Source organism: Ascaphus truei, chromosome 8 (genome assembly GCF_040206685.1).
Source record: "Ascaphus truei isolate aAscTru1 chromosome 8, aAscTru1.hap1, whole genome shotgun sequence".
In the NCBI taxonomy this organism is placed as follows: Eukaryota; Metazoa; Chordata; class Amphibia; order Anura; family Ascaphidae; genus Ascaphus; species Ascaphus truei.
In genome coordinates, this window is record NC_134490.1 from 55,295,895 (window position 1) to 55,310,537 (window position 14,643).

The 14,643-nt window shown below is 44.8% G+C and overlaps 1 protein-coding gene across 15 annotated transcripts in view; it reads left to right on the forward strand.

The window, feature by feature from the left end:
- Positions 1 to 13,284, forward strand: part of TACC2 (transforming acidic coiled-coil containing protein 2) — an 83,674-nt gene extending 70,390 nt beyond the window's left edge. For 13 of the 15 annotated variants that reach the window (XM_075612087.1, XM_075612073.1, XM_075612080.1 and 10 more), the window contains 9 exons: positions 3,469 to 3,609; positions 4,556 to 4,645; positions 6,294 to 6,428; positions 7,211 to 7,287; positions 8,469 to 8,512; positions 11,071 to 11,231; positions 12,299 to 12,405; positions 12,520 to 12,640; positions 12,736 to 13,284. In XM_075612087.1, coding sequence (XP_075468202.1) covers positions 3,469 to 3,609; positions 4,556 to 4,645; positions 6,294 to 6,428; positions 7,211 to 7,287; positions 8,469 to 8,512; positions 11,071 to 11,231; positions 12,299 to 12,405; positions 12,520 to 12,640; positions 12,736 to 12,801 — 942 coding nt within the window. In that variant the 3' untranslated portion in view covers positions 12,802 to 13,284. The remainder of the gene's footprint in view (positions 1 to 3,468; positions 3,610 to 4,555; positions 4,646 to 6,293; positions 6,429 to 7,210; positions 7,288 to 8,468; positions 8,513 to 11,070; positions 11,232 to 12,298; positions 12,406 to 12,519; positions 12,641 to 12,735) is intronic. The other 2 variants (XM_075612086.1, XM_075612089.1) reach the window with 1 other exon arrangement.
- Positions 13,285 to 14,643: the final 1,359 nt, after the last annotated feature.

Here is a 14,643-nt window from a genome sequence, read left to right on the forward strand (position 1 = left end):
TCCGGCATTTAACAGCTACAGTCCTGTCTCATCCTGTATTGCATCTTTCCTTGTGTTTGGTCTCTTTTATAACCTTAAATGTGTTCTTCTTTTTTCCTTTCTGTAACTGAGGCGCTTTTAGTCCCATTGGGAGAAAAGCGCTATATAAATAAAGTAATTATTATTATTACATCTTTTAGCTTTTGATTTTGTCTGGAAAAATCTAAAACCTTCAGCACCTTAAATCTAAAACCTACAATACCGTAAAGAAGCAAATGCAAAGTATATTTGGTAATCCCGTATTTGTTGTTTTACTCATAAAATGTGACAATATTCAGTTCAGTGGTTTGTAGGGATCTGCAAAAAAAAAAATTGGGCTTACGTAAAACCCCTCATAAATATACATTTGTAACAGGTGAGTACAACCATAACAACATATCTCAATTTCCACCCAAGAATAGTCGCCTCTTTAAGGGATTAGAGATGAACAAATCGTGTCCCGTCGGATTTGAGGACATGAGGCGACGTGCTGCACAATTACATTTAGCCTTTGAAGTCATTGTATTCTTTGCAGACAATGCGGCCTATGAACCAACATATTTTTTTTTTTTCAAATTAGCGCCACGTCAAAAGTGTCAGTGCCAAGAAGTAATAGAAACCGTCCCAGAATGTGCCACGTGTAGGAAGACTTCATACACGTGGCACATCATTTGGTGTTGGAAATTATTTTCGGCACATTGCTCATGTTGAATACCTGATTGAAACAAATATAAAGTATGTGTATGTTGTCATTTATATTTAGTTTCAGTAAATACAATAATTTATAATTAGTATCAGTAAATACAATAATTTATAATTAGTATCAGTAAATACAATAATTTATAATTAGTATCAGTAAATACAATAATTTATAATTAGTATCAGTAAATACAATAGTCATGCTATGAAAATAACACATTTTGTTACCCTATTACAGGGGTGCGCAAACTGGGGGCACGAGATTTTCTGGGGGCAGGGTGCAGCGCTTACAGAGGCCCCGCGCTCTTCCCCACAACATTTAAATGAAATACCGGGGGAGGCGCGAGGCCTCTGTAACTCCCTCTTACCTGCTCTCCAGTGACGAGTCACCGTGACAACGCAGCATCAAATGACGCCGCGGGTCAAGTGGCAACGCATTGCCATAGCAACGCGATGTCACATGACGTTGTGACGTCACATGACACCGCTGATGCCAGAGAGCCGGTAAGGGGGGAGGGCGCAAGCAGGGGGGGAGAGCAGACGGGGGCGCAAACAGAAAAGTTTGCGCATTCCTGCCCTATATAATGAAGCATCCGTGCTGCGTCACATTTTTGGGTTGATACAACAAGTTTAACTTACGGTACCAGACAATTGCGACGCACTTTCTCCTTTTCTTGGCACACGGAAACATTCTTTTTTTTTTTAGTACATACCGTTCACATCAGAATGCCTAGCGCAGGCTATTTCTGTGCGCAAAACAAATAACACAAATAGTTTTGGCGCAGATGGAGAGATTTCAGGTTAGTACGTAGGCGGGCACGAGCGCAAATTAAATTGAGTTTGACATGCGCCAATTTTGCTCTAAAAAAGTTTGCAACATTTAGTATCTGGGCCGTGTCAGTTTACACCTTTTCAAAGCGGCAATTCAAGTGGTTTTTTCATTTGCATTTTTTTTATATTACATAGGTTTGAGGCAGGGGGTCTCCGGAGCTGAACCCCGTTAATTTCACCTCCGGGGACCCCATGCTTCCGAAGATCGTAGGGGGTGCAGGTAGCCGCTCCACTCAGCTAGCAGGGTTCATGTAATGGCTTCGTTTTAAAACTCACGCACCCTGCGGCCAATAGGCAACTGTGACATCATCAGGTTCCGCTTCTTGTTAGCCCATGTGACGCAAGAGCTTTAAACCGCAGCTAGGTCAGCCGGAGCAGCTCCCGGCACCGCACACCTCCGTATCTCCAGAAGCAGGGGGTCCCCGGAGCTGAAATGAGTGGGGCTCAGCTCTGGAGACCCCCTGCTTCAATCCTGTGTTAAAAAATGAACCATGGCTTGGATTGCTCCTTAAATTGCTATTCTAAGTGGTGTTCTTTGTGCCGGAGGATCAGGAATGCAAACTACTCTTACTAAGCTAGAGTGGCACATATTGTACTGTACATGCACCTCTAGGTCTAAGGGGATGGGTTCCCTAGGCGAAAACAAATGATGACGTGATGTCTTTCAAGAGCATTGTTGTTGGCGACTTTTTGTGCTTTGCTTGTTAAATAATAGAAAGAAAGGAATTCACAGACACTGCCCTGGTTATAACACTGTATGTGTAAATGTCACGTCAATTAGTAGTATTTCGGCATTTCACTTTGTAACTAGTTTTACAGGAACACCCATAAACTATTCATTAACTTATGGGGTGCCTCAGTTAGTGGCTTTTATGATTGGGGGGTTTATGTGGGGAAATAAAAAGGTTTGCGAAACACTGTGAATTGTTACTTCAATCTTACAAACACCAATAGGAGTACTTCAGTATTAGGTGATACCTTTTTTATTTGGACTAACAATTGACATTATAAGACAAGCTTTCCAGAGCTTCCTTTCTTCCTCAGGTCGAGCAATTGCTTGAACTGAGGAAGGGATAAAACCCTCGAAAGCTTGTCTTATAACAGGGGTAGCCAACTCCAGGCCTCAAGGGCTACCATCAGGTTAGGGTTTCAGGATATCCCTGCTTCAGCACAGGTGGCTCAGTCAAAGACTGAGCCACAGATTGAGCCATCTGTGCTGAAGCAGGTACTGATTGAGCCACCTGTGCTGTAGCAGTGACTGATTGAGCCACCTGTGCTGAAGCAGGGATATCCTGAAGACCTGTTGGTGGCCCGTGAGGACTGGAGTTGGCCACCCCTGTCTTATAATATCAATTGCTAGTCCAAATAAAAAAAGGTATCACCTAATACTGAAGTCCTCCTATTGGTGTTTGTAAGATTGAGGTTACAATTCGCAGTGTTTCTCAAACCTTTTTTTATTTCCCCACATGAAACCCCCAATCATAAAAGCCACTAATTTACTCTTCACTATCGCAACTGGACGAACACGGCTATTTCTTCTTTAAATACCAATATGAGATTTATGCAGGTTTTCAAAAACAGTTTCCTAACCTCTTTGCAAATTTGCAAACGTTTACAATGTAACATGGTTGAAGTCTTTCTGTGCTGCGCGGCAGAATATGTTGACATATTATAGATAAATAATAATAAGAGTAAAGTCAAATGAGCCAATGCCTGATAAATGTAGATATTTTTAAACCAGGCTCAGTAGAACATTTGTTGCGTCACTGACCAGTTTGTATTTTTACCGGTTCTTCAACATTTGTCATGAGTACCGTGATCTCAGGACCTGTTACTGTATGTGTGCAGCTGTGTGTCTCGTGTGGTGTAGTTACATTGTACCTATCATTGTCGTTATATTGTGGCTGTGGTCACATACAGGGCTCTCCTGAGGACGTCTATATAGCTGCAGAGACTTTGCTGTCTCGGATCTCACATCAGGCTGCACTCTGTGACCAGCTGAATTACCTGGAGCCCGACTTAGCTGAGAAGAACCCTCAGGCATTTGCACAGAAATTGCAGGTATGTCCTTTTACCTGGACTGGCTGTCCGTGGAGGTTCTCTACTGCTCCCTTTCTCTTTTGTCTATCTCTCTTTCTCTTTGTGTCTCATCACTTCCTGTATATCATGGAGATGTACAGGTTCGGTCCTCAAATGTCACAAACAGGACAGGTTTTCCAGATTTTTCTTACTCTTATTTAGCTTACCTATAGATACCACCTGGACAGTTGCTTAGGTGAGTGCTACCTGAAAAACCTGGCCAGTTTGCGGCCCTTGAGGACCAATAGTGTACATCACTGCTATATCATCCTTCACTCTATCTCTGTCCTCCCCACACACTCTTTGGGCCTAGAGCTGCGCTTATAGTGCTGCTTATAGTAAGTGCGACGCGACGGATTGGTCGCGATCGCTGGAAGTCATCTCTATTTGATTTTCCAGCAACCGTCGCGTCGTTGTCGCCAGCACTATAAGCGTAGCCTTATTCTATAAGGTGTCAGAGCGCTGATCGCTATTGACTTTAATGAGACTTTCCGCGTGGCAGCGCTCGGACACTTTGTCTGTCTCCCTAAATGTGCCCGTTCTCATTCTGTCCCAGTAATCCCTAATCTCCTTATCTCTGTGCTTCTCTACCCTCACCTCTCTCCTTATTTCCAGAGCCTTTCTGTTTATCTTTCTCCCTTTCTATGTCTCTCAGACCCCCACCCTCTCCCCTGCTCTCTTCTATGTTTCCGCCTACGTACCCACTCTCTGTGGGTCGTTCAAACTGCGATAGTGCTGGTCATGGAACCGTAACACGGAATCTCCCATTGACTTCAACAAGAGTTCCCGTGTGATAGCGCCCCGATCGACACTATTGCAGTTTAATGGGTAATCCCCCTTTTGTCTCTGAGCTCTCTCTCCTATGTGCATCATGTTTATGATTAGCAGCGGAAGTTTGTTGAACATATCTTATCCTCCCCGGGGACAGGAGGAGTTAGAGTTTGCAGCCATGCGAATTGAGGCTCTGACGCTAGCCAGGCACATTTCCCAGACCTCCCAGTGCTCTCTGCATACAGAGGTATCTGGGAATGCGTGTGCAGTGAGCCAGTCTCTGCATCCATTTATGCCAGTGTGTGTCCTACGATCCCCCCCCACTGTTATCTTCTGTCCCCCCCCTGCACCCGCTGTCACTGACATTTGGTGACCCAATGCTAAGCAACTCTCTGCAACACAGGAATGATTAACAAGCCATGATCCCGCGGTTTGGTTGCTCAGAGATGTTCAGATCTCTATTGCCATGTTCTCCCTTTACCGTGGTCAAGCAAACATGTCAAATGAAATGATTTGCCCTTATAGCAGCACTGCAAAGCAGATGCACATTTTATGACCTCCCACTTGCAGTGACCGGTCTCTCCATTGTTGTAACCTGGGGTAATTCCCTGCATGCACCCGCTGTGTATTCTCTTTATTTAAATGCCCGTGGTGTCAGGAGGAATACAATGACAGCCTTCACGTGTGCTGCTCCGTGACCTAACAATGTTAGTTCAGCTGCCTGCATGCCCGGTGTTGCTTGTGCAGCCATTCACCAATGTCGGTGAGGTCACCGTGACCTAATGCAGGGGTGACCAACTCCAGTCCTTAAGGGCCACCAACAGGTCAGGTTTTCAGGATATCTCTGCTTCAGCATAGGTGGCTCAATCAGTGGCTCAGTCTTTGATTGAGCCATATGTACTGAAGCAGATACTGATTGAGCCACCTGTGCTGAAGCAGGGACAGACTGAGCCACTGATGCTGAAGCAGGGATATCCTAAAAATCTGACCTGTTGATGGCCCTTGAGGACTGGAGTTGGCCACTGCTGACCTAATGGAAGTAACACAGCAAGCAACAAGAAGGGCAGTAACACTATAACCATATCACAGAGCAACTGGTCTTATTTACATGGGGTGGGGGAGAGAGAGAGAGGAAGTATACCATTAACTCTTTGGCTGCCATAAAAATGACCAGACACACATTCACCATAATCAAGACGTTGTAAGAGTTTATCCGAGTGCTGTTACTTTAAGGTGGACTTTGTGCAGTTTTAAACAATTATCTTGATTATTGAGGGGCTTATTGTAGTTCCGCCAAAGTGGTTGGCTGGGATGTTTTTGGATGATATTCCTCATTGACTTTGGCTGATATAGAATAAGCCTCTAAATATTTCAAGTAAAAAAAATGCCCCAAATAAGGGCTATTAACAGTGGGTATTAGGGCCAGCAGAGGGGTGAAAACTTCAGCCCCTCCTTATTTTTTCTCACATTTTAATGGGTTTCACCTGATCAGGACGAAGCAAGTCTCTGAACCGGGAGACTTTTGCTCCTGCTGATAGCTCTGTTCTTCCCAGTCATCTCAGAGAATAAAACTGACTTTGCTGGGAAGCAGGTAAATAATTGGCTGCTGAAGCCGAACGGGGAGCTACCCACTACTATGACCAGCATCCTTCTAGCTCCCATAGGAGGGAACTATGTTATCATCCTATATTAACAAAGCTGAAGCCCAGTAATCAGCCTGGGTCACCCAGCATGGTGGAGATGCCCTCTGTGTGCTGTGCCCTAACTCAGTGAGCTTGTTGTGGTGTGTGCCTGCTTCTTGCATCTTCTTTCTTGCACGGGCATCTGGTTTGTATACCTGCAGAGCCGGGTCTGGGGAGATGTATAACTGCGTCTCCCTTTGCTCCCACCTTCAGCGTGACACCTTGGACGCCATGTCTCATAGTGCACTCTACTCCCGGGCGGTTGCAATGGAGACGGCCAGCGGAGGCATCTTGCTTCCCTACCAACAGCCTGACATAGACACAGCTCTCCAGCTTGCAAGGGAGGAGGTAACACATTGTTATACCCACCGCACCCACCTGTAACGCCTCCATTTCATTTTGTCCTGTTTTCCATGTTCTCCGATTCTCAAATACCTCTTGCCTTGTCCAATTTAAATCTCTCATCTGTTCACCATTTCCTATTTCTTGTCCTCCAGCATCAACCAACCCTATCAAGCGCACATCCTGCTCACCAATATCTCCCAACCTGTTTAACATGATCCTATATCTGTATTAGGTACAATTGCACCCGTAAGTCCAAGAGGAAAATTCAAACCATTTGCATACATAATATGCAACTCAACACATTAAAAAGGTTGTCACCATAGTGCTCTGCTAGTCCTTAGGAATCTACAATACATGGACTGACCACAGTGTGTCACCGTTACACCAGGACATTCCTTTCGAGCATAGAGCCATGAATTCACCATATGACCGCAGGATTTTAACCATAGCCAGACAACGCTCCTTTTGACCGGCAGCTAGGACCACCAGAGGGTTTCAGTTGAATATGTTCTGCTGTCTCAGGAAGATATGAATAGGAAAATCTCAGTTACACGGTGGAATACTTTGCATTCCAGGCTTGGGCAGCATCAGCATCATGAAGTTTCCCTCTCACAAGCTCTCCCTCACATTAGCAGCCGTATACTCCATATCCCATTCTCTTTATTTCCTCTCTTCCCCTCTTGTACTTTGCCTGCTCTTTCAGAATAATGTTCTTACCACGGCCTCTCTCTTCCTCCCTGCCACGATTCCTCAGTTATAACCCCTCCTCTCCTCTCTTCCTGTAGATCACAGCTAAAGAGAGAGAAGTGACACAATGGAAGGAGAAATATGAGGGCAGTCGCTGTGAGGTGGTGGAGATGAGGTATGGTAATAATGGGCAATATAAGGCAGCCTTTAGCCCCCTGGGATGGATAACACAAGAGAGAATGAGTGGCTCCTATACACACCATATATATACCTTGGTGTATATTTCTACTGGTACTCCAACTTTCTTAGGGTGTCTTCTGCCAGATCCTATGTGGTACCAGACATTTGAAAGAGATGAGTTATTCACTGCGTTTTTCTTTAAATTATGCTGTATTAAGCCATAGTAGAATCCGGCTTTTCGGCTAAGATTTTCAGCCTGTACCGAGGATGGCCGAAGCATCATTTTAAGAACACCGCAGTGCCTAGCCCTCATCTCTTTCAAACGGGGGATAACTCAAGAGCAGCCTCACTGGATCTGGGATTTCACTTTGAGAAGAGAGGTCAGTAAGCTTGAACTGGCTTTAACAACAAAAGACCTGCCGGTCCTCTCTTTGCACCCAGTAATCCTGTCCTGCTGATAATACAGTTTTATACCTCAGAATCCCTGACAAATCCCAAGCACTAAACCCCCCTCCATCTGGCAGGGAAATCAGAATGAATCCACACCCACAGTGGATCACAGATAAGTCTTCTCTGAGAGAGACCTGTATAGATCTTCCACTGTTTCTCCATATCGCTTTATGTGGAACGTGCTACAGTTACTAGTTATTGTTCCATGTTTCTGTGAAATTGTATTTTTTATAGAACATGATATACAATGACAAATATGAGAATGCAATTAGAACAGTAAAAAGAATGACAGCACGGTATCACGTAAAGACAGTAAAACATGAAATATCTGTATGAATTCAAAGGAAATCTAATAATTTGCTTAACATATGATGTTAATATACAAAGTATTGTGTAATATGTGTATTGTTTAATCATACGGTGGTGTGTTCTATATATGTAGTTCAATAGGAGGTAAAACAACAGTAACGTAATGAAAAAACATAATATTAAACATAAATATGGACAAGCTGATGTTTATTGTGAAGTTGCAATGTCAGACCAGAGAAGGAGAAGAGAAGCAGACGGTACAAGGAGATATATATATATATATATATATATATATATACATACATACATACATACATATATACATACATACATACATACATACACACATACACACACACATACATACACACACATGTGACAGGATCTGTATCAGAATGGTCCTCTCTTTCATTGCAGGAAGATTGTTGCAGAGTATGAGAAGACAATAGCACAAATGATCGGTAAGTGTCCTGGGTGCATCACAGCAAGAGAGCAGGGATTTTACATGGAACCTGAGAGCACGGTGCTGAGACACTACATCACATTCAAAATGTGCACAATGTTACAGTCTCTACTTGCTCTGAAGGATTTAACATATTGTAATATCTGCTTATTTGTGCAAGGTTTGTGACCTAGCCAAGCAAGGGAAACTGACCTTTCATTTGCCATTTTGTCTTAATTCTAGAGCAGTGGCGGCCAATTCCTGTCCTCAAGGGCCACCAACAGGTCAGGTTTTAAGGATACCCCTGCTTCTGCACAGGTGGCTCAATTACTGAGCCACTGATTGAGCCACTGATTGAGCCATCTGTGCTGAAGCAGGGGTAACCTTAAAACCTGACCTGTTGGTGGCCCTTGAGGACTGGAGTCGGCCACCCTTATGCTAGAGAACGACTTAATTTAACTAAGATTGTGGAATCTGTGTATCAAGCTCCTGAGATGTGATCTCTGTCGCACATCACATTTCTGCCATTTATTTCTAGATTGAACAAACTAAGACATACTGTATAACTGAGGGTTTAACGGTGGTGGAATAGAGCACACTACATTAATACACTGATGGTACGTTCAAAATGTTTAGTGAATAAGCACCATAGCACCAATTTAACAGCACAAGGAGCCAGTTTGGGAATTTGGTACACACAGTCCAATTTGTTTCATTTAATTTTACTTTCACTAACTAAAGCCACAATGATTTCTCCCTCCCCCCGCTGTGGCTGACGCTTACTCTGGGTGTCTTTTGCTTCTGTTTTCCCTTCCATCCAATCTTCCTGTTCCATTAGCGCCTCTCTTTCTTTCTCTGTATGACCCCCTCTGCCTCCTTCTATCCTAACTCCCCTTAATTGATATGTTTGGCTTTTGTTTCTTTCTTTTTAATTTGTTTTTACTTTTTTGCTTTTTTTCTGTTGTTGCTTGCAAAACACAAGGCAGCCCAGGTAAGGCGACGGCCCCCCTGTGCTGTGTCTGATCTGTACATGTGTATCTGTATGTTTGTGCATAGGCACAGAAAGGAGTACTCGTGATTAAAACTTGTGGTACACTGCTGCGGGTGCTCCCACAATCCTGGAGTCCCTCCAGATCATATGGTGCAGGACTCTCATGGACTTGGTGCAAAATCAAGTTTATTCAAAGATCGACGTTTCGGTCCTAACGCCTGGACCTTCCTCAAAAGAAGTCTGGGAGAGTCCTGCACCCTTCTGTATTTTACACCAGCAAAAGCCAAGCACGCCAAAAGAACTACAACAGTCCAACGGGTCATGCCATAGTCACTTTAATGACTTAAATAAGTCATAGCAACATCCAATGTTTCAGTGCAGCCAAGCGCCTTCATCAGGGAGGTTTACTTATCTTGACCAGGATATTGTTAGTCTTAGCACCCTATTTAGTGTTGTATTTTGTTTTTTGCTTTATTAGACCATTGTGCAGGTAATCCCAAATTGCGGATATCTGATCCCCTTTGTTCTGATATCCATATCTTTGCTCTGCTGTGAGCAACCGTTTCGTAGGTACATGTATCCCTTATTTAATGGTGAGGGGGTGTCTGTATGGGAGTATGTGTTGATGCTACAGGGCAACACTGTTATAAAGGTGCATTTGTGTGAGCAGCACTTGCCTAGCAACAGAGAAGTAAGGCAATGTGAGGGGTAAAGCAGAAGGAATTCAGGGCAGGATTGAGGTGCAGTGGCAGATCCATCACATTGGGTGAGTGAGCACAGAAATAGCAGGTCTATTCAACGGAATAGGACTTTAATGGGACTTTTAGACGTAGCCGTTCATTCACCAAGGAAGCCGCTGGCCATTTTGTCCCAAGGTACATTTAGCGTTGGGATTAGGGGTTAAAGTTTTTAAGGTAAGCGGTTAAGTTTATGGTTTTAAGGTTAAGGTTTTAGGCTAAGGAGTTAAGGTTTTTAGTATAAGGGGTTAAGGTTATTAGAGTAAGGGGTTAGAGGACACATTACCTGCGGCGGACAAATGTCCCGACGGTGATGCAGCGGCGGCTTAATGTTCAGGGCAAAAAGTTGGCGCCGGCATGGTTCTAGACCATTTAGGATGGATTGAGGCACAGTGACAATGCTGTGTATATGGTGGCGTTTATACAAATAGATTGGGGTGCTGCAAGGCAGGACTGGGGTACAGTAGGTGAGATGTATGTATGCATGAGAAGGAGGTGTGAAAACAAGTATGTTTGTGTAGTCCATACAGACATATCAGGACTGAATTGCAGTGACAAAGCTATGGAAGGAATAGCAGGATTTGGGTACACTGGTAGAGCCCAGTATGTTTGTGCAGTAGGAATAATAGGGTGAGATGCAGTGTGTAGGGAGAGTTTGTGCAGAAATAATTGTGGACGTTCCAGGATTGAGTTCCCCTGGGTGTGCAACATAACAATGTTTAGGCTTGAAGGGACAGAGATTCTTGCTGCACTGACCCCAACCCTGGTAACTGGTCTGTTGATGGTTTATGGTGCATGGGACTGAAAGCCTCATGCTGTGGGGTTTTTCTTTTTTTTTTTTTTGGACAGAGGATGAGCAGAGAGAGAAGTCACTTTCACACCACATGGTGCAACAGCTGATCCTGGAGAAGGAACAAGCTCTATCAGACTTGAACTCCGTGGAAAAGTCGCTGGCAGATCTCTTCCGCAGATATGAGAAAATGAAGGAGGTTCTGGAGGGATTCCGCAAGGCAAGTGCGCTGGGGAAATCGGACCGAACTTCTGGTCTTACTCACTAGAGTGGTATGGTAAAGCAGGGTTTGCCAACTCCAGTCCTCAAGAGCTACCAACAGTCTTCGACTGAGCCACTGATTGAGCCACCTGTGCTGAAGCAGAGATATCTTTAAAACCTGACATATTCGTGGCCCTTGAGGACTGGAGTTGGCAACCCCTGTGAAGCAATTGCCGTAAATATTTCAACATGGGGTTATACAGGTGCAGATAGGTGCAACACAAACAATCTGCATCTGTGCTCATGTAACCTTTTAGGTAATTCAAACTCCATCCTATAGTGTTGTGAGTTTTTTTTCCTAGGTTTCCTATGACTGGCACACATTTGTTGTCCAAAATAGGTTAACATCTGGTCAGAGCTGGCAGTGCAATTTACATAAAAGACTCAATCGCTAATCCTTCTTTGTTGTTAGTGTGGCAGCCTCATTCTGTGTACGAAGTAAGTGCCGTGGGAATTCATTATTAATCATGGTGTCGGTCTTAAAATGTGCATTTTAAATGTAACAACCCAGATTAATAATGAGCTCATGATATAATAGTATTGTGATGGTATTTGCTAACACTATTCTCTGCTGAATTAACTACTTTGTTAGAATAACCTACTTATGACCTATGAATGGCAAAACAAAAGCATACAAAGACAGTGCATCAGCAAATGGCCACCAACAGGTCAGGTTTTAAGAAAATCCCTGCATCAGCACAGGTGGCTCAATTTGTCCCTGCTTCAGCACAGGTGGCTCAATCAGTATCTGCTTCAGCACAGGTGGCTCCTGTGGTCACCAACAGGTCAGGGTTTCAGGATATCGCTGCTTGGAGCACACTTTGACTGAGCCACTGATTGAGCTATCTGTGCTGAAGCAGGGATATCCTTAAAACCTGACTTCTTGGTGACCCTTGAGCACTGGAGTTGGCCACTCCTGATCTAGACACATCAGTGCCCCACCAAGATAGCAGTGTTTCTGGAAGCAAAAATCCGGGGTTAAATTACCTTCAATACACTGAGCAGGCTCACCTCTTCTCCCCGCAGAATGAGGAGGTGCTGAAGAAGTGTGCACAGGAATACCTAGCGCGGGTAAAGAAGGAGGAGCAGCGATACCATGCTCTGAAAATTCACGCCGAGGAGAAGCTTGATAGGTGAGGGGAACGACACGCAGCATTGAATGACAGGGCTGCAGTCAAAGCAGTGCAATGACACAGTCCACGGTGTTTGTGAGACTGTGTCCTAGAGGTTGTGCTGTGTCCCCACAGGGCCAACGCAGACATTGCCCAGGTGCGCAGTAGGTCACAGCAGGAGCAGGCAGCTTACCAGGCCAGCCTGAGGAAAGAGCAGCTCAGGGTGGATGCTCTGGAGAGGACCCTGGAGCAAAAGGTTTGCAGTCCACCCCAAGCCTGGAGAGTTGCTTCTGTGTCTGTCTTCCTATAAACGAGTAGTTAATACTGTCCTCCTTCCTTCCCTCCCTGCAGAATAAGGAGATTGAAGAACTCACCAAGATTTGTGATGAACTCATTTCCAAGATGGGGAAGAGTTAACCTTCGGCTGCTTTTCTTGAGATACTTGTTTTTCACTCTGAGTGCAATCTGGGGGGGTGGGGGGTGGGATGGGGGGTGACGGGGGGATCTCACCGTTTCTATGTACGTTATTGCCGGCTTAAATGTGGAGAGGAGGCACCTGCGGCTCTGGGAGGTTTACCAGCGTGTATCGCAGGCTTCCCTTCCGCGTGTCCTTCCTGTATCAGGGAGGCAGAAATCTGGCCCTGCATCTCCACCTGTCTTGTCATATTTTATATAGATCTTGCCCAGGCCTGCATCGTGTTAAAGGAGGGCTCTGAGCTCATGCTGTGTCCTGCCGGGGGAAAGACCCCATCATGTCTCAGACTGTTCCCAGGCAGGTGGGCAAGGCTAACCCTGGACTTGCTGTTTAAGCAGTGTCGGCTGCTCCTTATAAGGAAGACGTGATACATCAAGCTCCAAACGCATGAACAGTGTGCTGTAAATAAATTGATATTATGCAAACGTGTGAACTCCTTCATTTCCTTGTTTGAGAGATGATATGGGGCTAAACAACCCCTGCAAACATGTACGCACTGGTCTTCCACTTCATCATGGCTTCAATATCCTATGCTGTTCCAGTATAGCATCCTCCCCAAAGCGCACACAAACTCTGCAACTGCACCTGTCAGTGTTTTCAAATTATTATTAACCCTTTTGCTGCCAGATTGGCCTGCAGTGCTGGGCCCTGGCAGAGCATGGGTTAAGCATCGTGTCTACTTTTTTACTTCTATGCCTCAGTTCTGCCTACAGTTGACACTGCAGCTTTGGTGTTGATGAACCCCTCTACACACTCAATGTTGTGACGCTTTATCCATGTCCTGAAGATCCCCTCTCTATTTAAGTCCTGCACTATTCCCATCCAGTGCACCTGAGTCCTGTCTGCAGCTAATCCTTCAATCCCAGTATTGGCCCATTCCTCCCAGCACTATGCTGCTTCCTTATTGCTGAAAAACCTCGGCTGTCTAGTACTACACACAACATGACAAGCTGTATCCCAGTTGTCCCTGCAACAACCACTTCTATTCCACTACTGGGCACTGCCAGCAAGCATACATAGCTGCACACTATCTGATTCCATGGGGGATAACTGCACTGCTCAAGGGCCACCAACAGGTCAGGTTTTCAGGATATCCCTGCCTCAGCAAATGACTGAGCCACCTGTGCTGAAGTAGGGATATCCTGAAAACCTGACCTGTTGGTGGCTCTTGAGGACTGGAGTTGGCCCTCCTGTCCTATACAATCTCCAGAACTACAGACAGCAACACTTCACTGCACCGATGGGCTTTAAACTCGGTGCAGGCGAATGAAGGCACCCCGTAGGGGGTTAATGGGCGTTAGAATAAAATGGCAACAGGAGGCTTAGACTGAGATTTTTTGAGGGATAATGTGGATGACAGGAGCTTTTAAATGGAGTGAGTTGTTCATGGCAGCGTGCATCCCCCCACCCCCCTTCATTAGGGGATTAAATAAAGACGATAATCCCTGTGTTGATGTGGGTCCCTCTTCATTGCTGGTCTGAAGGGAAATCACAGGGACAGTTACCATGTGTCCTGCATACACCCTCCTGCTTCTCTCTGTTCTCAGTGTACAGGAAGGTAAGTGATGTCTTTACAGCCCTAAAACGTGTTCATAGACATAGGGACAACCACCTACAACTCAAGACTGCTACAAAAAAACTACTTTTAGACACTGCTTTTGCTTTATATTGCCTCCCAATCGTGTTTAATTTGGTAATCAGACAGCAGTTTTCCTAAAAGAAGCATTGGCGGTAAATATTTTTTTGCTCAGACTTTTAAGTAGGGCAGTATATGAAATACACTA